This window comes from Ictidomys tridecemlineatus, chromosome X, assembly GCF_052094955.1.
Source record: "Ictidomys tridecemlineatus isolate mIctTri1 chromosome X, mIctTri1.hap1, whole genome shotgun sequence".
NCBI classification, from domain to species: Eukaryota; Metazoa; Chordata; class Mammalia; order Rodentia; family Sciuridae; genus Ictidomys; species Ictidomys tridecemlineatus.
In genome coordinates, this window is record NC_135493.1 from 116,528,962 (window position 1) to 116,555,147 (window position 26,186).

General features: G+C 38.3%; 1 protein-coding gene across 3 annotated transcripts in view; it reads left to right on the forward strand.

Annotated features, from left to right (window-relative positions):
* Positions 1–249: 249 nt before the first annotated feature.
* The window catches only part of Asb9 (ankyrin repeat and SOCS box containing 9), a 31,051-nt gene continuing 5,114 nt past the window's right edge, over positions 250–26,186 (forward strand). Inside the window, exons 1-6 of one of the 3 annotated variants that reach the window (XM_040289215.2) lie at positions 250–509; positions 9,885–9,964; positions 18,602–18,709; positions 20,478–20,628; positions 22,141–22,275; positions 24,005–24,264. In XM_040289215.2, coding sequence (XP_040145149.1) covers positions 416–509; positions 9,885–9,964; positions 18,602–18,709; positions 20,478–20,628; positions 22,141–22,275; positions 24,005–24,228 — 792 coding nt within the window. In that variant the 5' untranslated portion in view covers positions 250–415 and the 3' untranslated portion in view covers positions 24,229–24,264. The remainder of the gene's footprint in view (positions 510–9,884; positions 9,965–18,601; positions 18,710–20,477; positions 20,629–22,140; positions 22,276–24,004; positions 24,265–26,186) is intronic. The other 2 variants (XM_040289214.2, XM_005315985.5) reach the window with 2 other exon arrangements.

Consider the following 26,186-nt stretch of genomic DNA (forward strand, 5'->3'; position numbering starts at 1 on the left):
GCACAGTGAGCAACTTTGCAGGAAGGGAGCTGTTTCCTTCACTCCCTCACCCTACTCCCTTCATTCTCCAAAAGTTACAAACTGAGTTTCCTTCCTGATAAAGTCCAAGGCTTCTTCAGTGATTGGTCTCAGTTTTGGAAAGGACGTGACATCAGCAGTTTTTGCAGACTTAGGGTTGGGGGGCTGTTGTAGGCTTTGGCCAGACTCCAGCCAGCTAGGTGGTATGGTGTGTGTGTGTGCACTCGTGCATTTCTCTCTGACCACAGGTAGTACTCACATTACCCTGCTTGTACTGTTCTCTGTTGCAGACAGTCTGACCAACCAGCCACAGAACTGGAATTTCCCAGGAGCACGAGGAGCCTGGAATTTGGACTTTCCTGAGCAACTGAAGTGGAACGTGGACCAGGAGAGCCCCATGGCTGGTGAACAAGGGGGCAAGAATGGCAGTAAGCCCTTGGGGCCAGGAGGCTATCCTGATACTAGGCTACTTTCAAACCCATTGATGGGAGGTGAGTCTTAGGGGCTGTGAAATCAGTGTGCTGGGGAGGGTGGTTAACTTGCTTAAGAGAGAAGAGGGCTGGGTGATTTCAGTGGGTATGTTTGACATGTGTCCAGGGTGCAGTTGCTGGACAGATGTCCACAGTTTGCTGGTATAGGTCCTTTACATGGTTGTTCAAAAATGTATACACTTCTACTTGCAATGTCCTATTGATGATACAAATTTAATTATCATAGATTATTCTCCAGTAAAAACTATAGCTCCAAACAATCATTCTTTGTGGATCATATGCATTACTCATTGGATTAGAGGATTAAAAGTAATTTATAAATCAAGAAAAAACTGAATGCTAAAATAATTATTGTATTAAAAGGTCTTAGGTGGGCTTTGGCATGTAGTTCAGCTATAGTAGAGTTTGTGCTTTGCATGCATGAGGCCCTCAGTTCAATCCCCTGTACTGCAAAAGCAACAAACAAACAAACAACAACAACAACAACAACAAACCACAACAACAGTAAAAACGTCTTAGATAGTTGGCATATAAGGCTGAGTTTATAAATGATGTTCAAACACTAAGCACTGATTGATTCGCTTTAAAAGGAGAGGTATTTTACAGGCATGAGCTTCATCTGTCAGAAGAAGTTTTCACCTCTGTATAGAACCCCACACATACAGGCACTGTCACTCTGTTGTGAGCATTTAGCAGGTGCTCTCTTGTTGAAAGGATTCTGAAAAATGGGTCTAGGCATTTGAGGATAGATTATAACATTCAATTTTGCAATTACATTCCTGACACTGGTAGGCTGCTCACAATATTTTTCAATCAGGGGACAAACAACAGGGACTCTGAAGTCAGCAAAGAGTTATTAATCTCCTACTTCACTGGAACAAATAAAATACAAAATGCATTCCCTCTGACTGAGCAGAGAAATCTGCTCACTCATTCATTTATTCATCTGATTTTACTCACAAAACAAGTGGAATACTCAATGGTGAGTAGTCTTTTCATCCACAAAGGCAAAACTGAATTAGCCAGTGGATACATTGAGCACAGATCTGAAGTGTTAGGGAAGCAGTGTGGCACCCAAAATCACCATTTTAAAAAGAATTTGTTAAATATATGTTTTAAGCAGCAAACTAATAACTATGGGAAAGAATCAGTAATTTGGTTGACTTGTACACAGTTATTTTACAGCTAAGTAATATGTTTATTTTCATTTCCACGTGGGAAAGAGGAACTAGTCACTTTTCACTGTTCAAAGTTTCTAAAGGTCCTAATCCAATGCTGGTTGTAGCAGGAGGAGTGGGTGGAAGTGGGCAAGTGTTATACTCAAAGGTGTGTTGCTTAGAAAGTGAACATGTTGTGAGAGCTAGAATGCAGAATGTTTTAGGGAGTCTAGTGAAGACAAATTTGGAGAGATGGAACCATATAATGAGGCTTTGAAAGCTAGGTGGAGGAATTTAACATTCATGAGCCAGGGAGTTGACAGGTGTTGATAGTTCTGGAGTAGAGACCTAGCAGTAATCAAGGATGTAAGTAAACGAATTGAGTAGCCATAGTTAGGATAGACTGTGGTGGCATCACAGGAGATGCTGCACTAATGCACTGGTTCTCAAACTTGTGTACCTCAACTTCAACTGGATAGGTTGCTAAAATGCAGGTGGTGAGGCTTCTGATGAATTGGTAGGTCTGTGGTGAGGCCTGGGAACCCTCATTCATAGCAAGTTCCCAGGTAATGCTGATGGGGGTGATCAGAGAACCACTACAGTAATATAAACATAGAAATTTACATTTGGATCAAACCTTGGAAATAACAGAGAAAGGGTGACAATTTCAAAGGAAAGAATTATCAGGCAATGCTGCTTGATTAAATATAAGGGCTCAAAGAAAGAAGTCAGCTCCAAATGGTAAAGTTGTCAAACCTAAATTAGTGTCAGATAGGAGAGCCTGATAAAAGGCAAGTTGGGAAGGAAAGTTGACTTTGGAATGAGTGAGGAAGGGAGGATGTTAACTATAAAGAAGTATGAAATTATGGCATTTTCTGGTAAATGGATGGAGCTGGAGACTACCATGCTAAGTGAAATAAGTCAGTCCTAAAAAAAGCAAAGGTTGAATGTTCTTTCTGATGCTGACGTAATGCAGGGAGGAGGGAAGAATAGAAGTCCATTGGATTAGACAAAGGGGAATGAAGGGAAGGGTGGGGGTTGGGAATAGGAAAGACAGTAGAATGAATGGGACATAAATTTTCTATGCTCAAATATGAATATACGACCAGTGTAACTCCACATCATATTCAGTCACAAGAATGGGAGGTTATTCTCCATATATGTCAAGATACATGTACTGCCATGTATAACTAAAAAGAACAAATAAAAAAGAAAAAAGTACTAGTAACTATGCCTTTTAGACAGCATGATGATACAAAAATGAGACTGGGAAAAGTACAGGTTGGGAGTCAGACCTCAGAATGTTTTTGCGCAGGGGCTGTGGTTCAAAGTCAGTGAAAGAACAAATTTTCTGATGGCCAAGAGCTGAGAGCCAAGGATTAAGCCCTGGGACAGACCTCTGGTCAAGGATGTGGGACCAGTGAGTTGGACAAGGAAGCAGGAAGAGACTCTGGATGTTGTAATTCCGCATGGACTAAGGGAAGAAAAGTTTTCAGAGAACTGCAAAATACAAGGATAGATTCCTGGACACCTTTGCTTTTTCATCTCCTCCTCTGAATCAGACTGACATACTCCTCCTCACACCTTCTGCACCCAGCTGGGAACTGTTGCCATGAAACCCTCTTAGTCTTTTTCCCAATTCCTACTTAAAGTGGAGTCATTCTCTGCTTTGCACCAGTCTTGCACTTGGGGTAAAACCTCAGTTATAGCTGGTTGCATTTGTTTATGCTTCTCAAGTTTTGACCTTGGTGAAATGTGGAATGTGGAACACTCAGAGTGCTGTTTCCAAATTGCCATCCCGAGAAATTCAGTTCTGCTGAAGCATGTCCCCTGGCACAAGGACAAGTCAGAGGGAAAATAGGGCCTAGGGATGGTTCATCTTGGGGAATTTTGCTGCTCCCATCTTCACCTACAGGTTCTTTTCTCTGCCTCCTTCTCCAGAAGGAGGGAGGAAAGGCTGTGAGGATGGGCAGCCAACTCTTTATAGAAAGATTTCTTTAAAGATCGATTCTCCTGTCCCAAGAGCAGGGAAAGAATATCTCTTTCCTGAAAGTACCTTGTTATGAGTTGAATTGTGTTCCCAGAAAGATACATTGAAATACTAACCCTCCATAACACAGAATGGGACCTCATTTGGAAATAGGGTCATTTGTTTAAATGAAGTTATACTGGAGTATGTGGGCCTTTAATTCCACATTACTGCTATTTTTGCAAGAATGGAGAAGACACTTAAAGGGAGAATGCTGTGTAGTTACAGGGGCAGAAGTTGGAGTGAAGCATCTACAAGCCAAGGAATGTCAGGGATGAGTGTTGATTGACTGAAGCTGGAGGAGGCAAGGAAGGATATCCTCCTTGAGCCTTTGGAGATAGCATGGTCTTGCTGACACTTTGATTTCAAACTTCTAATCTCTGGAACTGTGAGATAATAAGGTTTTATTGTCTTAGGTCCACTTAGTTTGTGGCACTTTTTAATGGCAACCCTAAGAAACTAATTCATATCTAGTCCATAGACGCTTTGGAAAATACATTGGAGGATAAACTAACCACCACAACTCAACCAAATACATGACCACTCTTCCCATTTTTAGTATTTGACCTTTGGATTTTTGCCTGCAGGCTTATACCTGTAAGAGGAATTTCTTTTTTTTTCACTCTATTGAGCCACCCTGTAGAGTTTTCACATTTAAACAGAAAACAGATAGGAACGGGCATTGAATGGGAAAAAAAATTCATTCTCTTTTGGTGAATTCTTAGATATTGGTGGACCTCATCAGGGTAAAGTTTTCTGAGGGAAATCTGTCCGTTAAACAGAATAGGTGATAATGTAAGATTCCTATGGAGAATGGAGAGAGAGCAAATGAGTGAGTGAGCAACGGTGGATGATGGAATTGGAAAAAGAATTGCAGTGGGCAGGTGCAATTTGCCCAAGAGTTGTCTTAGTGGGTCTTTCTCTTTGCCTCTTTTTGACTTTGAGACTCCCATTTCTCTTTTGCATTTATCCTGGAATCAAATTAAGGTCCACTGCGATTGCAAACATAATACCCAGATCCTCTCCGATGTTGAATCATGCCACCGAATCCATCATTATCATGTTCCAAAAACCAGAGGCAAATGTGCCTATCCCCTCAGGACAACCCAAAAGAGAGGTCTTTTCTCCTATTGACCTTGCAAAATGTTTCCCAAGATGGATAGATTAATGCCACTGCCCAGCCTTCACTAGTGCTTTCAGCTTCGTTAATAGCTCTTTCAGAATGTACCAATTAGTGCATTTAAAATCTCTGCTGAAATAATGGAAGTTTTAGAAATCATTCCAGAAAGTGCAATAAAAATGAAATAGCCTTCCTAATGTGCAGTAGGTTTGATAGAGACATGAGTTTCTTAAAAATGGTAAGTTTATTGGCACCAATTAGAGGACTTGTGGAGTGGTTTTGTTATGAGAGCTCCCTGCCCCATTTTACCTATGAGATATGCTACTGGATCTGGGGTGCTGCCAGTGACCTCATTTTTCATCTATTTTTTTGGCAGAAAAACCAATAGATCATGGCTGAATAAATGCTGAGAATCCTTAGTATGTGTCAAGAGCTTGTATAATGTGTTACATGTAGATAATGACCCTTGAGTTTCAAAGACTTTGGTGGACTCAGTGGAAAAGAGTATTATAATCTTCAATCTCCCCTTTATCCATGATGCTCCTACTGTGAACATCATCCACATTTTGGCAGGAAAACTAGGTCCCCTTTTCTGCATAGTTGGTTGTTTCTAGCTGTCAGTTAGCAGGAAGGCAGGTGAGGCTACTTCTGGTGTTAACCGGACACATGATGAGCCTACAGCTCATTGCGTGCTTGAAGGATAGGCCCTGGAAAACTCTGGAGGAGCACCAGGTCCTACCAGGTTGTATTAGTCAGCTTTTTCACTGCTGTGACTAAAAGACCTGACCAGAACAACTGTAAAGGAGGAAACGTTTATTTAGGGGCTCATGGTTTCAGAAGCCTTAGTTCATAGACAGCTGGATCCATTCCTTGGGGCTTGAAGTGAGGCTGAACATCGTGGTGGAAGAGTGTGGGGAAGGGAAAAAACTCACAGATGATCAGAAAGGAGAGAGAGAGAGAGAGAGAGAGAGAGAGAGAGAGAGAGAGAGAGAGAGAGAGAGAGACACTCCACTCTCCAAATACAAAATATATACCGATAGCCATGCCCACAGGACTCACCTTCTCTAGCCACATCCTATCTGCTTTCAGTTACCACTCAGTTAATCCCATCAAGGGGATTGATTCACTGATTGGGTTTAGGCTTTCATATCCCAATCATTTCTCTTCTAAATCTTGCATCGTCTCACACATGATCTTTTGGGGGACACCTTACATCTAAACCATAACACAGGCAGACCCTCATTTTAATTTCACAAGGTGCAAGTCTCTGCTAATCTCTTCACTGTTTTCCAGAGCGAAAGAGCAAGTGGACTAATCTGTGTTGCAAATTATGGTGTTTGCTAAACTGTATATGTGTGTTTGTGTGTGCTCATGCATGTATGTGCATGCACACACAATCTGTGTGCTCTGAATGTTAGAAAAATATTAATGTATCCATTGTCACTATTCCAGGTTTTTACACAATCATTCAATTTGTTCTGAGACCTGCTGAGGGCAAAGATCTTGTATAAATATGAGATGGATTGATGCTTCACAAGAACCCATGCTTTTCTTTTTGGGCAGTAGTATAGGATAGTGTGACAGGCTTAACAAACCCTAGATCAACTTTTTAAGTTAGGAGGGGAAGCATTGTCCCATACATTACTGATGGGAATATAAAGTGGAATATAATATCAAAAGGCTAAACATTGTATCATCATTATCATATAGCAGTTCCACTCTTAGGTATAGACACAGGAGAACTGAAACATACATCCACCAAAAAAGTGTACATGAATGTTTTTAGCAGCATTATTAATAATAGACCCAAAGTGTGAACAACACAAAATTACATCAACTGATGAATAAATAAATAAATAATATGTGGTCCATCCATACAATGAATATTTGAGCAAAAAAGGGATGAAGACTAATGTATGCTATAATGTGGGTGAACCTTGAAATGTTAGACTACATGAAAGAAGCCAGTCATAAAGGAACACATATTGTGTGGTTCTGTTTACATGCAATGTTCAGAATAGGCAAATCCACAAGGACAGAAAATAGATCAATGGTTGCCAGGGTTTGGGGAAGTGCAAATGTGGAATGAATGTTAATAGGCATGGGATTTCATTTTGGAGTGATGAAAATGTTCTAGAATTGATTGTGGTATCGGTTGCACAACTCTGTGAATGTAATGAAAAGCAGTGAATTGTACACTTGAAATGGGAAAATTGTATAGGATGTGAATTATAGCTCAATGAAGCTGTTAGCTAGCTAGCTAGCTCTATATGGACATTGGTATTGTCAGCCCCTTACTATGTGTGCCAGGACAATCCTCTGTACTTCTCAGAAAGATGCAGACTGTCTGCTCTGCAGATACTATCTTCTCTCTGTGTGCAAAACATCAGGTAGCTTTTGCTTTTCTCTCAGAGAAGTACATAATTCTATTTTCCCTAAATAGGAAAAATAATGGTTCAATCATGAACGAGTAGAAAGTAAACCTCATTTTTATCTACACTTAATAATATAATTGTAATATTTTTATGACATCTGAACAGTTACAATTTAGGACCCCAAATAATTGCTTAGACGGTTTAGACTGTCAGCTCTAATAATCTTAGAGCTTTAAGAAGTTTGAGGAGTGTGGCAGCTCTATTTCTTAGCCGCTGAGCACTTGGAAGAAAAACTGGACTAATCATCACATGTAGTGATCCATTAGGATGCACTTGCAAATCTGCTTAAAACTGATTTTCAAAACCTTCCTTAATTTTTGTTTTTTTTTCTTTCTGGCTCAAGATTTTGTATAAATGATATTTTGCATTATCAGGACCAATGGAGTGCACTTAGTTGTCTTTTTAATTCTAATTGGGAGCTAAATATTTTCATATCTGTAGACTGGAATTTAGATTCCAAGTCCTAGAAACAGCAGTATTGTTGCTGAATTAGGAATCTAAAAGAATGCTGTGAGACACTGAATGAGCATGAGGATTTGGAGGTGGGAAAAGACATCCACTTAAGGTACTTTGCCCTAAGATCTTAATGACCTCACAAGGAAAGCATTGGATGGGCATGTGTAGGTGGCCTTATTCCACTTCCTTCCTCTTATGTACTCGATACTTAATGAATCCATCTGGAACGATGGTAATTTGCTCACTGGGACAGATTTTCCGGGGCACTGATGGCTCCAGGTGGCAGGCAGGCCATAACCACCACGTGTTAAATGCAAAGTGTTCTTGCCTTCTCCTTCATGGCCTTTCAGTTTGCAAGGCATTAGTCACCACTCTGGTTCTCCAGGTTTCCTCAGCTTTTAGGAAGCTATGAGTTCTCAAGCAAGGCAGAGCTGGTATCAGACCATCCACCTTGTTTGTATGTTACATGTTTACCAAAGCAGGCAGAGCTGGCGCTTACACAAGCTCAGGCAAGTCTCTTCACACTCACTTCCTGCATCTGTTTGTTCTAGAAATCAGATGCAGCTTGAGATGAGAAAAAAAATCAGGTCTGTGCCTCATTAAGTGCATCCACACTTAATTATAAGGCGAGATGAAAGCATTTAAAGTGTTAGGGTAGGGATAACAGGCTTTTTTTTTTCCTATGTGGCTATTTGTTCCTCCTATATTAGACTATAAATTTGCTATTTTAAATAGCAATGATTATGGGATATAATTGAGATTCTCTGTTTAGTGTTAGGGAAAGATAATAATTGTGGATAATATGTACTGAGTCATGGCTGTATATATTGCTGTCCTTAATTTACTAAAAAGGAAACTGAAGATCAGAACCTGTCATGGGTCCCACTTTCAGAAGAGGTCAAGTGGGTCTGGATTCAGAGCTTTCTTTTAACCACACTGGCACACTGCTTTTGGAGGGTAAATAATATCCTTGTTTCAAGGTCTGATTTGTGCTTAATATTAGGACAGGAGGTAATCCATAAATAGATAAGGTTCTGTTTAGATTTGATTCCAAACCTAATGGTGTATGTAATTACATGATTACTACTATTAGTATATGGCACTGTTTGCTGAGATGCCAAAGTTTGCACTTCATGCAGGAAACTAGACTGGCAAACACAGCTTAACACACTAATGCTGGTAATTAGTGAAGCTCTCACTTAACTAAATGGGCCATTTGCCTTTGAGACAGTGTGAAATGGAAGTACTGTCATCTATCATCCCAGTCTGCCTCTTTTAAAAAATTTGTTAAATATCAAGGAGTGGGATGGTTGGATCATATGGTGGTAGATCAGGGGGAGAGAGAAGATGAGGGAAAGTGAAGGTACTGGGGAATGAGATTGATCAAATAAGGTTTTTTGCATGTTTCAATAGGGCATATTAGGTATTAGGTACAATTATAATGCATCAATCAATCAATCAATCAATAATGGCTTTGAAAAATTGTTGAATTAAAACTAATTTTATTTTAACTGATATGTAAAAATAAGAGTTGTAGATATTTATGGAGGAACCATGTGAAGGTTTGATATCTACATTGTGCAATGTTTAAATTAGGTTATATGTCTATCTCCTTAGACATCATTTCTTTATGGTGAAAACTTTCAAAATCATTTATTCTAGCTTTTGAAATATACTGTACACAATTGTTATCCACAATTATCCTCCTATGCAGTAGCATAGCAGAACTTCTTGTTCCTACCTACCTGTAACTTTATACATGTTGATCAACTTCTCCTTATCCTTCCCTCCCCACTTTTCCCTGGCCTCTGGTAGCCACTACTCTACTCTAAACTTCTATGGGATCAGTTTTTAGGTCCCACATGAGTGCTCATGAGGTACTTGTCTTTCTGGTATTTCCATGCCTGGCTTATTTTCACCTAACATAATCATCTCCCAATCTGCCTCTTTTGGTCCCAGTTTGGGTGCTGACCATATAGTTCTTTAGTTAACCAGACATTTCAGATGTGTGCAAGAAACATCAATAGAGAAATGCTGAATACTTGTTGGAGATTTTTCTTGAGTGACTCCTATGCCTCCAAATTCAGGACCTGTTAGGCTCTAAATTGCTGAGTAACAAGGAGCCTCCCAGTCTAAGTGCGTTAGTAGGATGTGACCTGTTCCTCCCTTTTCATACAGATGTTGTGTCTGATTGGTCTCCTATGCATGAAGCTGCAATCCATGGACGTGTGCTGTCTCTGAGGAACCTCATCAGCCAGGTAGCTCTTTAAAAAAATGGTGAATAGTAAGCACATCCTATTGCTATGTCAAACTTAGAAGAAAGAAACTGTAGACTGATATTAAGATATGAATTTCCTATCGCGCAACATGAGGTGAATCTTGTTCTTTTTTTTTCATTTTTCTTGGTTATTTTATCATTTCCTTCTTTGTTGGCTGGCATGATACCAGAGTTTAGTACAATGCTAAGCACACAGTAGGTACTGTGCTAAATATCTATTAAATGAGTAACTGGTAAGTTAGCACATTTAAGGTGCCTTCACTTTGTTCAATAATCTGTGTTCTTAAAAACTGTCATGTAAAACAGGGATTCTCAATGTGGCAAATTTATCCTTCTGGGGACATTTGAAAATGTCTGGAGCTATTGTTGGTTGTCACACTGGGATGGTGGTGATAATAGCATCTAGGGGGTAGAAACCAAGGATGCTGCTAACCATTGTACAGTGCACAAGACAGCCCTTCCCCTCAAAAATTATCCATCCCAGAATGTCAGTAATGCTAAGGTTGAAAATGCTTAATGTATAGTAAATGTTTGAAAATGTTTTTTAAAATATGTAGTCTTGTAGCCAAGGGGAGGGAGGAAAGGGGAGGGGACATGGGGGTAGGAAAGATGGTGGAATGAGATGAACATCATTACCCTAAGTGCATGTATGACGGCACATGTAGTGTGACTATATTGTGTACAACCAGAGGAATGAAAAGTTGTGCTACATTTGTATACGATGCATTGAAAAGCTTTCTGATGTCATGTATAACTGATTAGAACTAATAAAAAATAAGTTAAATAAAGATACATTGAAAAATCATAGTGCACAAAAATATCAGTGATTTCTATTGGTGACAGTACTATAAATTGTTTTTACTATTGTGATTTGTTATCTACATTCATTTATTGAAGGACATGTAGAATTTCAGATAGAGGTTAGTGAAAATAAAAGTTCTTTTTTTAAAAAAATGCAATTTCATGGACCTAAATAGATTAAGAAATCCTCCTATAAGAAAAATAGTTTCTAAAAAAAATTTTTATACTATCCTAAGCCACTATCTTAAGCTGTCTTTCATAGCAGCAGCCTATTATAAGTAGAAATATAGATTATAACATAACTCTAGCAAAAATGTTAGTCTGCTTCTCAGATAAAATGAAATATTAACTCTATTTTGATAGGATGAAAAATGATAATTTCAGCTTTTATATATTACTTGTTAAATTGGACAGACATTTATTTATATTCAGTTATTTATGTGTTTACTGAACATCAGCCAGAAGAATGTTTTTATCTAAGCTCTAGCACATGATTTGAGTGAGTTATCATCCTGGAGTCTCAATTTTGTCTTCACAAAGTAAACATTCTGATAACTACCTGCATCAGTGCACCTCAAAACTCAGCAACCACCCCAAAACTCAGTGGCATAATGTGGTAGTCATGATTTCTTGCTAATGAGTGTTTGGATCAGCAGGTCCCTTACAGACTACTGGTTACCTGAGGGATTATCTTTTTTGGCAAAAGGCTGGAGCAGAGCAGGGCAAGCCCAACCTTGCAAGAATAGTGTACTTCCAATCTTTGCTCATGGCAATGTGCTAATATCCCATTGTTTAAAACATCACATGACCTATCTCCAAAGTCAAGGATTTAGAAAGTACATGTTTTGTTAATATGAGGTCATGAGAAGGTTGTGAATGTGTTGTACCGTCATAGGTAAGTAATGTCCTGAGAACCAAAATTCAGTCTATTATGCTAACTTATATCTAACTTAAATGGGCTTGACAAAATTTACTGAGGTGATATATGTAAATTATTTATTTCAGTTTCAGCCATCACAAATATTACCTATTTTCTTATTACAATCTACATGGCATTTTAGATATTCAAAGAATACTGAAAAGCATTTTTGGCAAACTAAAAAGATATTTTAGTAAGAGGAATAAGATAAGGCATTCAAATGAGTATAAAACAAAGAAAAAATTATAAAAAATTCTCATTAGGTCGAAGAAAGGAAAAGCCAAATCTGTAGTTAGTCATTCTGTATCATAGCTTACCATTGAAATGATTCAGAATGATTTTTTTTAAAAGAATAAAAAGAATAAAAATGCTAGTCTAGGCCAGGCCTCATGCATTGGTATTTTCTTTTAAAAGCTTCTCTGGAACAACTGGGTTAAGGGGTAAGAAAAGTTTATTTTAATAGTTGTAAGAGGGGGAGAAGCATTTGACACAAAAGGTGTATAGCATGAGAAAAAGAACAAAAAATATCAATAAGTTGGATTTCATTAAAATTTACAACTTCATGAAAGGGCCGTATTTAAAAAAGCAAGGAAGTGGGCTGGGGTTGTGGCATGGTGGTAGAGCACTCGCCTAGCATGTGTGGGGGCCCTGGGTTTGATCCTCAGCACCACCTACAGGTAAATAAATAAAGGTATTGTGTCCAACTACAACTAAAAAAATATTTTTTAAAAGTGTATATTGTTATTAAAAAAGAAAAAGCAAGGAGGTGCTGGGTGTAGTGGCATACATCTGTAATTCCAAGTGACTCAGGAGGCTGATGTGGGAGGATCACAAGTTCAAAGTCAGCCTCAACAATTTAGTGAGGCCCTAAGCAACTAAGCGAGACCCTGCCTCAAAATGAAAAATAAAAGGACTAGGGGTGTGGCTCAGTGGTAAAGCACCTCTGGATTCAATCCCCAGAACACTCCCTACCCCATCAAATACGAGGAGACAAGGCATAGACTAAGAGTAAATATCTACAAATCTTTTTTTTTCTTTTGTGGAGCGGGGGATCAAAACCACTAAAAATATTTTCAATCCTTTGAAATTCCTAATATAATTCACACTCAATATTAGATTTCATTGTCTAAAATCAATACAAACAAAAATAAAGGCAGGAATCCCAACAGAGAAAATAAAAAAGAGACTTGAGCTGGCAATTCATAATAGGGAATATCCAAATATTCAATAAATGTCAAACTGTGCTTATTATTTTTTAATGTTTTTTAAATTGTTGATGGACATTTATTTATTTATCTATTTATATGTGGTGCTGAGAATTGAACCCAATGCCTCACATATGCCAGGCAAGTGCACTACCACTGAGCCATACCCCCAGCCCCCGTGCTTATTATTAGATTTTGAGTAATATAAATTAAAAACTTGAGTTACTATTACTCTTTGTCCTTACTAGAAGGGTTAACTTTGGAGAGACTGATCATACCAAGTGTTGTTAAGGATATGGAACAACTAGAACTCTTTTTCTTTACCAGTGGGAGTATAAATTTGTACAAACCACTTTGGGAGATTAGTACATAATATCTATTAAAGCTAAACATATTCCTGACTCAGCAATTCCATTTCTAGGTATGTACATAGTAGATATGATATGTGTATATATAAAAAGACAGGTACAGGTATATTCATACAGCCTTATTCATGATGGCAAGTTAAAAAAGTTGAAAACAACCCAAATGATTTTTTAAAAAAATAAATAACAGCAGAATGCATTACAATTCTTATTACACATATACAGCACAATTTTTCATATCTCTGGTTGTATATAAAGTATGTTGACACCAATCTGTGTCTTCATAATGTACTTTGGATGATGATGCCTATCACATTCCACCATCCTTGCTAATCCCCTGCCCCCTCCCTTTCTCTCCCTCCCCTCCGCCCTATCTAAAATCAATAAAAAAGAAAGATATTTCACATATAGAAATGTTTGTTCAGCTGCTAACCATTTTCTAAAAGTAACAATTGATTTTTTTTTCATACTCATGAATTTTCTCTCTGGAACATGGGAATGAATGAATAGCATTTGTTTCTAAATTCTCTCAGATTTTCAAAAGCAGTACCAAGAATTTTTGTCTCATTACTTAGGAAGGATGCATTTGGTATAATTTGTTTGCTCAGAAGAAATTATTTTATATGAGAAAATGCAATGTTGCTATGGCAATACATCAGAAGAAATTACAAATAAAAAGCAATATGATATTTAAAAAAAGAAAACAACCCAAATGTCCATCAAATGTAAAATAATAATTATGGCATATGATTTTGTTAACTTTCTATGACTGTGACAAAATACCTGAAAAAATGAATTTATAAGTAGGAGATGTTTGTTTTGCCTCATAGTTTCTGATGTTTCAGTGCACAGTCACTTGACTCTGTTGCTTTGGGTCTATGGCAGCAAAGTACATCATGGAAGAAGCCGGTGGTGGAGGAAACTGCTTATTTTGAGGTGACCAGGAAGCAGAAAAAGAGAGAGGAAGGGACAAGGGTTCCATTATTCCCTCTAAGGGCAAGCCCCTTGTGACTTAGTTTCTTTCCACTAGGCCTGACCTCTTAAAGGCTCTACCACTTTCCAATACTGCCATAGACTGGGGATCAATCCTTTAAAACATGGGCCTTTGGAGGATATTCCAGATCTGAGCTATAGTAGTTATTGAGTGAAATTGTATATAGCAGTGAAAATGAATGAATGAGTGAATCCAACCAACATGTTGAAATAAAAATAGCCAAGCACACTCAAAAAATTCATATTTTATAGATCAATTAATATAATGTTCAAGCCCACAGAAAACTCATTTATGGTCTAAGAAGTTAGTTTCATGAATATCTTTGGGGATGAGAGGTAGGTAGTAATTTGAATGAGGCATATGCAGCCTTCTGGTAATGCTTGTTTTCTTTACCTGTTTGGTGGTTATATAGGTATGTTTTCTTTATGATGATTCACTGAGATTTACACCTAGGATCTGTGAACATTTTTATATGTATTGCATGCCAATAAAAATTATTTAAAAAACAACAATGGCGATTTGTTAGGTCAGCAGAAAGCAATCAAGCTACCACTTGACCATATCAGTGACCTTTTTGTCTCAAGACTGAACATTAGAATCCCCTTGGGCTGTGGGGGCCCTTAGAAATGCTGATGACTGAATTCATCCTCTTTTGATTCTATTGCAATTGCTCTGGAATGGAGCCTGGATATCACAACGTTCCTAAAGCTTCTCAGGTGATTCTTTTTTCAGTAATGTCTCACCACAAGCAAATGATGAGGACTGGCTTTTCAGAAACTAGAATAAAACTCCTGATCCTGCCCCCTGTGATTCTTAAAGGGCTAAGTCACTATCAGGGTGGAAACAAGGAAAGATAACTGGCAATGTGATACAGTACATCTTTAGGATATGGCAGCTGATTGAAGGCTAAGTGACAAAGAAGAACAAATTTCAGATAATAAATGCCTGGAAGTTACTAAGTACCATTTTTTCATACATCATTTTAAGTCTTCATAATCATCTTTTAAGACAAGTACACTTCCCATTTTACAGAAAAATAATTGAGGATCAGGGAGATAAGTAACTAGCCTAAGGTCACACCACTTTCTTGGTGATGGTGCTAATATTTGAACTTGGGAATTGAGAATCATTCTGCCGTCCTCCCTCCTAAAGCCTCAGTTCTAGGTTATTAAACAAGATGATGGAGCAGGCAAGAGAATCATGGTTGGCAAAATGGAGCTTTCATTCAGGTTGGCAAAGGCTGAGTTTGTTGCTAGCTGGGTCTCAAGATAGTTATGTCTTAGCACGGAAATAGAAAATGTACCATGGGTGGAGATTTAGATTTGATGGTAAATTTGTGTGTACGTGTGTGGGGGGTGTTGTGGGAGAAAGGGGTAAAGGGAGAAAGTCAGTACTGAGAGAAAAGAAAAAGGTTAGAGTGTAGCAGGAAATGAGGGTCAGGACACTGGGATCTGGAAGCAACATTTTATTAGTGGCGCCATGGCCCAGAGGGATGACTCCCAAAGTCTGAGCCCCAAGCATGGCCAGGCTTTTGCTTTTATACATAAGCACGTTTTGGGTACATCAAGGCAACAGAGTTGGTGCACTTCTATTGGAGGGTGCAGTCTACATTCCTTATATGGGTACAAGCTTGTCAATAGCCTAGGTACTCTTAGGTCATACGGCTTAGGGACTCTTGACTGCACTAAGCCTAAAGGGGGATTGATCTGTCCCCACAACATTGTTCATGCTTCTGCTACAGTGGTTATCTGTTATGGGTACCTGTTAGCTACTGCCAGCCCTATGGTTAAATGTCAGTATGCAGAGCTGCTGTGTGTCAGTGTGCAAAACCACAGCCTGTTAGCTCTTAAACTACTAATGTTTCCATTCTGTTCTACCACAAGAAGGAAAGGTCGGAGTCGGTCAAAGAGAGAAAAAAGGTCATCAGAAGTTGAAAATCAGATAGAGCTGGATTTTAAAAGTCAGAGGAGAGGTTTCATGAGGTCAACATGAATATGTAGCAAATTCAGAGGTGAAAGGAGGAGAAGGACAGATATTACATATGGGTTTGATAAAGAAGAAGTCACTGGCCAGGTGCGGAGATGGGGGGTGCAAACCTATAATCCCAGCAGCCTGGGAGGCTGAGGCAGGAGGATCATGAGTTCAAAGCCAGCCTCAGCAACTTAGGCCCTAAGCAACTTAGCAAGACCACACAGAGTCTCAAACTATAAACTTTATTTCCTCTGTGCCCTGACATTATACAGATCTAAGAACCCACCCAAAAGATCTTCTGATCATAGGCTGAGATTAGGTGACATTTGATAATCATTCAAGAGCTCATAGGTCAGAGGTGTGCAAGCCAGCCAGGTGGAAGCTCATTTTATGCTTTCCCTCATTATTCTTAGTTGTATATTTGTTATTATTAATAAGCACTAACTAGGAAAATCCTGTGTCAGATTGTGCAGACTTGGCTGGGTGGGATTAGAAGGAATCTTCTTTCAAATTCTACATGTTAGTTGAAGGTGGCAACTGCATGGTTCTGGAGGTAATGTGGCTCTCATGGTCACTCCTTGCTTGCTTTGCCTTGCTGACCCATTGTGTACCTTTTCTTATGGGCCACTCTTCTTGTGATTGTCCTTTACCTGAGTGTTGTACCTGGACCTGTCTTCCAACCATTTGTATCTGATACCCTCACATAATTTTTGCCTCATGTGGACATTATACCCTCTTTTGTTGCATTGATGAAACTACTTTTTAAAAATCTGTAAAAAATTTCCCTGCCTAACTGGGCAGTTAAGTCAAGTATGAATAGTAAAGTAAGAAATGATGTATTCTTTTCTTTTATCAAGACCAGAGTTGGCAATTTTCCCATAAAGAACCAGATAGTAATATTTTAGACTTTGCAAACTAATTTCTGTTTTAACTACCTTGTTCTGCTGTTGTAGTGCAAAAGCTGTCACAAACAATATGACAATGAGTGGACAGGGCTGTATTCTGGTAAAACTTTAACACTGAAATAATTTGGATGTATCACAAAATATTATTTTGATTTCTTTTCAGCCATTTAAAATATAAAAATCATTCTTAGTTACTGCCCTATACAAAAAAATAGACTGTGGACTATTTTGACTCATGAATTGTTGTTTTGCTTATCCCTTTGTTAAAACTAAGACAGAGCTAGGAAGGCCAAGAACAAAAGTAAATGTCATCAGGGAACAGAATTTTGGTTTCTTTTGAGAAGAAAAATTGGATAAAAGTGGTATTTTTATCACATACATTATTGAATCTGGTGTATTACCAAATATAGTAGTTATATTTTCAAGAAAGATTTTATTAGTTAATAGGAACATTTTACTTTCCTAAAGCAATAAAGCACATTTATGCTTCCTAAAAGGCACATGTAGTATATTCTGTGTTCCCTTGAAGTTTCCTTATAATTGTCCTACAAGAAAGAGACACCGGTTAACTTGTTAGAATTTCATAATTGCTTGTTAAACCTAGCAATTTAGGATATGCTAACTTGAAGACTTTTAATTTGAGAAGTAGAACAAGCAAACTAACTTAAACACATATGTGCAATTTAAGAAATAGTAATGGTAATGAGAATTTTGCCATATGATTGCCCCCCCCAGGTCAAGAAATGGAAAAAAAATAGCACATTGCTGGCTCCCCCAAAGGACCACCTACCCCATTGCTCCCCTTGCACTTTCTCTCTTCCACAGAAGTAACCATATCTTGACTTCCTTGCTTTGTTAAGGTTTTATTTCCCATGTGTGTATTCTGAAACAATATATGTTAGGTGAGCCTTATTTTGAATTTTATGTTAATGCAGTCATTCAGTATATCTCATATTGGTTCTTTTCTTCTTTTGCTCAACATTATTTTCATAGGCATCATCCTTGCAGTTGTTTGCAGTTATAATTTGTTCAGTACAATATTGCATTGAATGATTGTATGCAAGTTTATTAATCCACTTTACTATTGATGGCCATTTCGTTGTTTGTAGTTTTGAGCTACCATGCTGTTGTGAACTTTCTTGTATATTTATCTAGGTATATATTTCTATAGTGGACATAACTTAGAGTGAAATTGCTGGTTTGTAGACATGTATCTCATCAACTGGAACAGATACTGCCAAACCGTTTCCCTTAATGATTGTATCATATTATACTTGCAGGGCAGTTTCTTCTTCTTTCTTTTTTTTTTTAACATCATTATCAACACCTTAATGTGGTGTGTGACAATAAAAAACTTTGAGAAGAATTGTCATATAAGTACTGGAATCATGGCTGAAAACCAACCCCAGGGCATTGTTGTTTTGCACTTCTTACTCTTCTCATTTCTGCTGTGCCAGGGGTGGCCTGTGAACCTCACCACAGCAGATCGTGTGTCTCCACTCCATGAAGCCTGTCTTGGAGGTCATCTGCCTTGTGCAAGTATTTTAATAAAGCATGGAGCTGAGGTAAGTGCAGGTCAAATAATATCTTAGAGACAAATATTATCTAAGAATGAAAAATGACAGTTTCTACCCCTTCTGAATAATTTCTAGCACTTTTGATGAGCCTGATTTGAAATATGAAGAGTGGTGTTTTGAAGAGTTATTATGTCCATCAAACTTGTTCATTATAGTGAAAGGTGAAATACTGAATTGTTTGCTGCAAAGTCATGCTTAGAGTTTCTAGCATTTTCTTATCACCCACTGCTAATAAATAGCTGCTGTATTTCTGCTTTCATTACCGTGGGTGGAGGGTAGTAAAGTATTGTAGAAAGCATAAAATGTTTGGTTGGGATGTCTGGGGAGATGGAAAAATGTCTGTGTGGTCTCTCATACTTCAGTAAGCAGCCTCAGCTTCTCCACATGGTAGCAGGGATTGCAAGAATAGCAAAGAAGAGCAGGCTCTTTCTACATAATATTGGTTACTGTCTTATTGGCCAAAGTGATTCACATGAGTAAGCGTAGATTCAAAGATTGGAAAAATAGTCTCCATCTTGTGATGGGAGGAGTTGCAAAGGGATATGCATAGTGGGATAGAGAGAATCTGGGGTTGTTCTTACAAACCACCACTAAGATGGTTGTTGGGAGCACAAAGAAGTGTTTCTCTAATGTATTTCTTTTGGGAAGAGAGGGAGTCAAAAGAGGCTTCCTACAGAAAATGATATCTAAGTTGACACAGTACCTGTTGGAATTAGCTGAATAATGGGTTAGGGGAAATGATAGGCTTTCCCATCTACTGGGAACAGCAAATACAAAGGTTTGGAAGTGAAAGTGAACAAATTTTTGACTCATTCCTAATGGTGGGAGAGTAAAACACAAGCTACCTTATTGTTTTGAAATTATAGAGAGCCAGAGGTGAGTGCATCATCTGATTTATATCTGGGTTAGGGAAACTTATACAAAACTTGGAAACAGGACCAGGGCTGACGTGAAGCAAGAGAGGCATCTATGGTGCAAACTTCATAGAAGCTCTTACTCTAGGGTCTTGGGCAACACTAAGAGTGAACATTTTAAAATTTGTACTCTGCATTTTTGTACCTCATTAAGATCCTGGCTTTGCTTGTAAATACAATGTGAGAATAAATTCATTGCTTTCACAATGTCATTTTTTAACAGAATCATCAAATGATTATTTAGTGACATAGAAGAGTGTGTCTGCATTTGGCTTTGCTTTTACTTTTTGATTATAGCCCAAACATTAATCTGTAAATTTCTGTCTTTTTTCTAACATTATAAAAGATCACCACAAAGATTATATTTTTATGGTTTTTAGAGCATTAGCTAGTTTTGTATTTATTAGCAAATATGTTTCAGCAGTCTATTGACTGACTATATAAATTCTTTGAACCAGCCTTACTTACCATCTTACTGGTTCCCTTGTCAATGAATGAGTTGAATAAAACCCTTGGTCTGCGTTAACTCTATATTTATATGAAAATCATGTTTTTACATGATTAAAAATTACTTTCTAACAATTTTAGAAGACTACTATGGTCGCTATGAGGAAATTGGATTAGTCCAGGATGAAAGTTTAAAATAAGATTAGTTTGGAAACTGAAAATCACTCTAACAAAGTTCATGTTCTTGGGAAGGGCATGGAGGAGAAAGAACCTTCAGTAACATTCTTTCTGTTTTGCATTTGACATCTCATTCAGTTTTTCATAATAACCTTCTAGAATTTGTTTTCCTCCCCATTTTATAGCTGTGTGTAGCCTAGAGCTTTTTGTCCCCTTAGGTGAATGGCATGACTACAGACTGGCATACTCCCTTATTTAATGCTTGTATCAGTGGCAGCCAGGACTGTGTGAATTTGCTTCTGCAGCATGGAGCCAGCCCCCATCCTGAGAGTGATCTTGCATCACCCATCCACGAGGCTGCTAAGAGAGGTAAATCTGTTGAGAATTTTAGGTTTTCCACCAAGTTTTTCAAGAAACATCTTACTGTTGAAAGAGGGAAGAAAAGGTATATTTTTTAAGCAGTAATTCTCAAAGTGGGGTCCTGATACTAGAAGCATCAGCAGAAGGGGGCCTGCAAATGTAGCCTCGGCCCCATTGAATCAGTAACTCTGTGGGTGGGGCCTAACCATCTGTGTTTGTTTTAACATGCCCTCCAACTGATGATGAAGTACAGTAAGTTTCAGAATCTCTCTTTTAGAGCATTTGGAATGTTCACCATTATATTTCTGGAACAGGACTTGGTACCTAGTAGACTATCCATCAATATTTGTGGAACATATTGTTGAGCCTGTGACCTTATAGAAATCAAGCAGTTTTATGAAACAAATTATATTCTTCTATTTTAGGACCTCAAGAAATAGTATCTCAGGGCCACCAAAATTTGCCAAGTGAAACAAATTTTCAATTTTGAGAACTATAAGATGTATATACATTTAGGGGAGTAATATTTTTCATAAAGCCACGGGTTCACTGATATTCTTAACTCTGAGACAAAAAATAAAATTACAAATTTTTCTTTTCTCTGATGTTTAGTTTCATCATTATCATCAAAATTATACTTTGCCTGTGGGCTTTCTGTTTCCCCAGTGGCTTTCACAGAATAGCTTCCCAACCCATATGATTATTACCTACCAAAACATTGATATTTATTTATTTATTGTACAGGGGATTGAACCAAGGGCACTTAATCACCGAGTCACATCCCTAACCCTTTTTATTCTTTTATTTTGAGACAGGATCTCGCTAAGTTGCTGAGGCTGGCTTTGAACTCGTGATCCTATTGCCTCAGCCTCCAGAGCTGCTGGGATTACAGACATGTGCCACCATGCCTGGTGACATTTATTTATTAAGGGACACACTAATTTATCACATTCAGTGGATACATGTAGCTAAAATGGTATAACTTGAGAAACATAAAGGATCAATGTTTAAACAATGGCATTCTGAACAACGGAAGAGTGATTCAGCTTTCACTATACCTAGTTTACCAGACTGGACCCTCTCTTGTGGGATTTGCCAGATTCTTCTAAGCCTGGCCTATGCCCACTCTGGCCTGTTTTTCCCAGGCCTAGCCTTGCTGAGGTTGTAAGTTTCCTTCCTTGTCTTGTGACCCACATCATGCTATTTCTTCTTGAGATCCACTTTAATTCCTGTTCCTCCCTAGCTCTCCCCAACTCAGACCAGTTACAAAACCACAAACAATTGAAACATGTGGATGATTGCTGGTTGTTTACCATGGCTGGGAAGCTCAAGCGCAGTTCCCCTTAACAGTTACAGATCACAACTTGTGTTTAAAATCATTCCTTATTCTATATGAAGAAAACCACTTTTGATCCCTGGATATGTTGCTGACAAATTTAAACATGCAAAAATGGGGACAGTGTTGTTTCCTTAGCCAAGGGAACATGTGCTGTAACTGTTTACTCCTGCTTTGGACTGTAGGCCATGCGGAGTGCATTGAGACCCTTGCAGCTCATGGGGGCGACATTGACCGTAACATCAGCCACCTGGGCACGCCCCTCTATTTGGCTTGTGAAAACCAGCAGATAGCCTGTGTCAAGAAGCTTCTGGAGTCAGGTAGGACAAAAAACAAACCAAAAGAAGGAAAGAAAATGAAAAGTAAATCAAATGTATTTTAAAAATCTTTCTGTTGTAGCAAAGAGTGCAGGCAGTGGAGTTGGGCCAGATCAGAGTTTGTACTGAGTGTGTTTCTATGGGGAGTTATTTTATTTTGTTAGAACTTTAGTTGTTTGACTTGTAATCAGGATGATGATGATGATGATGATAATGATGATGATGATACCTCCTCCCAGGGGTGGTCTTCCATGATCACTAGTTTCTCTTTCCTCTGCCCAGTCTATGATTAGGCCCTGCATAAACTGCAGTGCTGTGGGATTTGGGCCGAGTCTTCCAATTTGGGACCATCTTCACCAGTTCTCTTTATTTTGAAATTGAACTAGCCCAATTTTTAGCCTGATGTAAACACTTTCATTGAAAACTACTCATTTTCCTTTTCATCTCCCTGCTATTATCTAGCCCCCTTCTCACCATTTTATCACATTTTAATTCTATTCATTTTTTTAAGACTCCAGGAGTCTTAGAAATGAATGTTCTTATAGGTATATTTTGGCCTTCCATTCATTTGGCGGCCATTTTTATGAATTAGGAGATTCATTCATTCTGTCTTTCCTCTTTCTCTCTCTCTCTCCCATCACCCTAGATAGATTTTTTTGTCCTCATTTTTTTTTGGTGCAGTATGGTTGCACACAATGGTGGGATTTATTGTTACATGCACACCATACAACAATGTAATTTGGCCAGTATCACTCCCCTGAACTTTCCCTTCTTCCACCCCTTGGTCCCTTTCTTTTCCTCTACTGATCTTCTCTTGATTTTCATGAGATTCACCCCCTTCCTTTTTTCCTTTTAAGCTTCCACATATGAGAGAAAATATACAACCTGTGACTTTCTGGGTTTGGCTTATTTTACTTAACAAAATGGTTCATCTATTTTCCTGCAAATGCTATAATTTATTTTTTCTTTATCACCTTAAATAGATTTTAAGCTACTATCCAGAAAAGGGCCATATTTGTCATTCATTCCTCAATTAAGTTCACATTTGTTGAGGGGATATAGATTCTCATTTTGCTGCAGGGACAGCATCTCAGGCAAAGCCATGTGTCCCCACATGTCACAATAAGAGCCAAGATCTGGACCAGGTGGGGATTTGTCAAGACTATCAGTGTGGAATTAGGTGGAGATGGTCTTACAAATACACCTTACTCATTAAGAAGAGACGTGGCCACCTTCCTTCTGATCTTGCAATTGGTTCTCCCAAACTAGGTGATGCCTTTATGAGTTGATTGCTTTTTATAGTCCAAATCACACAGTTTGAAGTCCCAAGTTTAAAAACCTGTGGTGATTGTTCAGTGTATGCAATTGGCTGCTTGGTATAATTAGGACTTCAGTATCTGTCCTCCTTCTGAGCCTATACTGGCCAGTACTTAGACTATTTAAATAATGACTGTGCAGCTTTCATGCCACCATGATTTTTCTTGTATCTATCATGCTGACATATCATGCTCAGTGGCATAGTTTTCACTTAATATGGTAGCTAGCTCATGCTGTACATTCAGGCACATTGTCAAATGGTTTTCTCATGATATTAAATAGAATCAAATGATCAAATTGCCATGCTCACCATGGATCAGCTTTCTTAGAGAATTTTGAGGCCCTGTGCTTTGAGAAATGGGATGGTTGGACTCTGCTCCTTGGCTGACCCTCTTTTGTTCTTATGACTATTTAGGAGCAGGTGTGAACAAAGGCAAAGGTCTGGATTCCCCTCTCCACGTAGTGGCCAGGATATGCAGTGAGGAGTTGGCGTGCCTGCTCATGGACTTTGGAGCAGACACCAGGGCCAAGAATGCTGAAGGCAAACGTCCAGTGGAGCTGGTGCCTCCAGAGAGCCCTCTGACCCAGCTCTTCTTAGAGAGAGAAGGTGCTTCTCCTTTGCCTGAATTTAAGCTCTAATCCATAAAGACTCCTTCCAGCCTTAGTAAGAGGCAGGTACTTACTAAGTTCTGACTAACAATCCTATACAAGTTTACCATCTGTCATCACCAAATGTGGGGAAGTTATGACTAGTTAGTATTTAATAGGGTGTGATATTGGTTATGTTGTGAATGGCCCTCCTATTGTCTGCATGTCAGAGACATGCTGTTTGGGATGTTCTAATATTCATATATGTAGTCCAGTTTTCAAAGAATTAATTTGTTATTTAATAATTTAAAGATTAAAGTTATCTAAAACATACTTTAGAATGATACAGAAGAATCCTTTTTGGTGTTCCATGATGCTCCAGGATGTCTCATTGTACCACAGAGAGGACAGACTATTGGACATTTGAATTGTGGAATTAAAATGTAGCTAATAGAGAGTTTGGGGTTTCTTTTTAATAATTCACACCAATTCATAGACATTTACTATTATAAGTGAACCAACAATAAGTTCATACTCCTTCATAAATAAGAACTGACACTCAACCCAAAGAGCTAAACATTGTGGTTGAGTGGTGTGTATAGGTGGAGGGTTACTTTCTTGGGGTGTGGATCTAGGATGGGAAACAAAGATCTCTCAGGTTGGGGAGATACCTCACTGTAGTCTTCATTATTCTAGAGGCAATTCAGCAGCCAGCTCAGCACCTACTCTATTGCCAGAGGGTTGACTATGTCAAGTTTTAGGGGTTGTGAGTTTTGAAGCAGACTTGCCCACTACAAGGATTTTTATGTCATGTAATCTGTTTTTTTTTCTCCCCACATACTAAAAATTTGGGACAGTTCTGAATAGAACTATATAAAGTAGGCCAAGGAATTCTTCCTCCTTCTTCATGGCCACAGGGTACTTGCCATGCCAAGCTCCCATCTTGGCATATGCCTGTACTCCTTGTTGGTGCTGGAAGGGCTAGGGAAGACTGACCCAGGCAGAAGGAACAATCAAACAGACATTTTTATGTTAAACAGTAAGAAAGATAATTACTGAGCAATTCTACCTGCATTATGGTGATTTCTTATTTTCAAAAAATGCTATGCATATATACAGGGCCAGTTTCTCTTCTAGTGCCCCAAGGCCCACAGAAATATCTTAATTTCTTTTAAAATCAGAAGGAAAAACGAATAAAACTCAATCTGGATTATATTCATCCTTATACCAACATAGTTGTAAAATACAACTTTTAATACATTTTTATTGGGAAAGGGGTCCACAAATGCAAAAGTACCTAAGGGCTCCTTAAAGTCATAATATAGGATATATATATGTGTGTGTGTGTGTGTGTGTGTGTGTGTGTATCTCCTATATTATGACTTTAATATATATATATATATATACATCCTTCTCTGTCATATAATCTATTAATATTTTTTTGTAAAAAAGAAGTGGATCAAATACATGACAGTGGAATGCATTACAAAGAATTGTAATGCATGTAATAAGAATATTACATATATAGAGCACAATTTTTCATATCTCTGGCTGTATATAAAGTATGTTCACACCAATTCATGTCTTCATACATGTACTTTGGATAATGATGTCCATCATATTCCACCATCATTGCTAACCCCCTGCCCCCTTCTTTCCCCTCCTATCCCTCTGTCCTATCTAGAGTTCATCTATTCCTCCCATGCTCCCCCTCCCTACCCCATTATGAGTCAGTCACCTTATATCAGAGAAAACATTCACCATTTGTTTTTTGGGATTGGCTAACTTCATTTAGCATTATCTTCTCCAAATGCCATCCATTTACCTGCAAATGCCATTTATTTTCTTTTATTGCTGAGTAATATTCCATTGTGTATATATATCACAGTGTCTTTATTCATTCATCTATTGAAGGTCATCTAGGTTGGTTCCACAATTTAGCTATTGTGAATTGTGCTGCTAAAAACATTGATGTAGCTGTGTCCCTGTAGTATGCTGTTTTTAAGTCC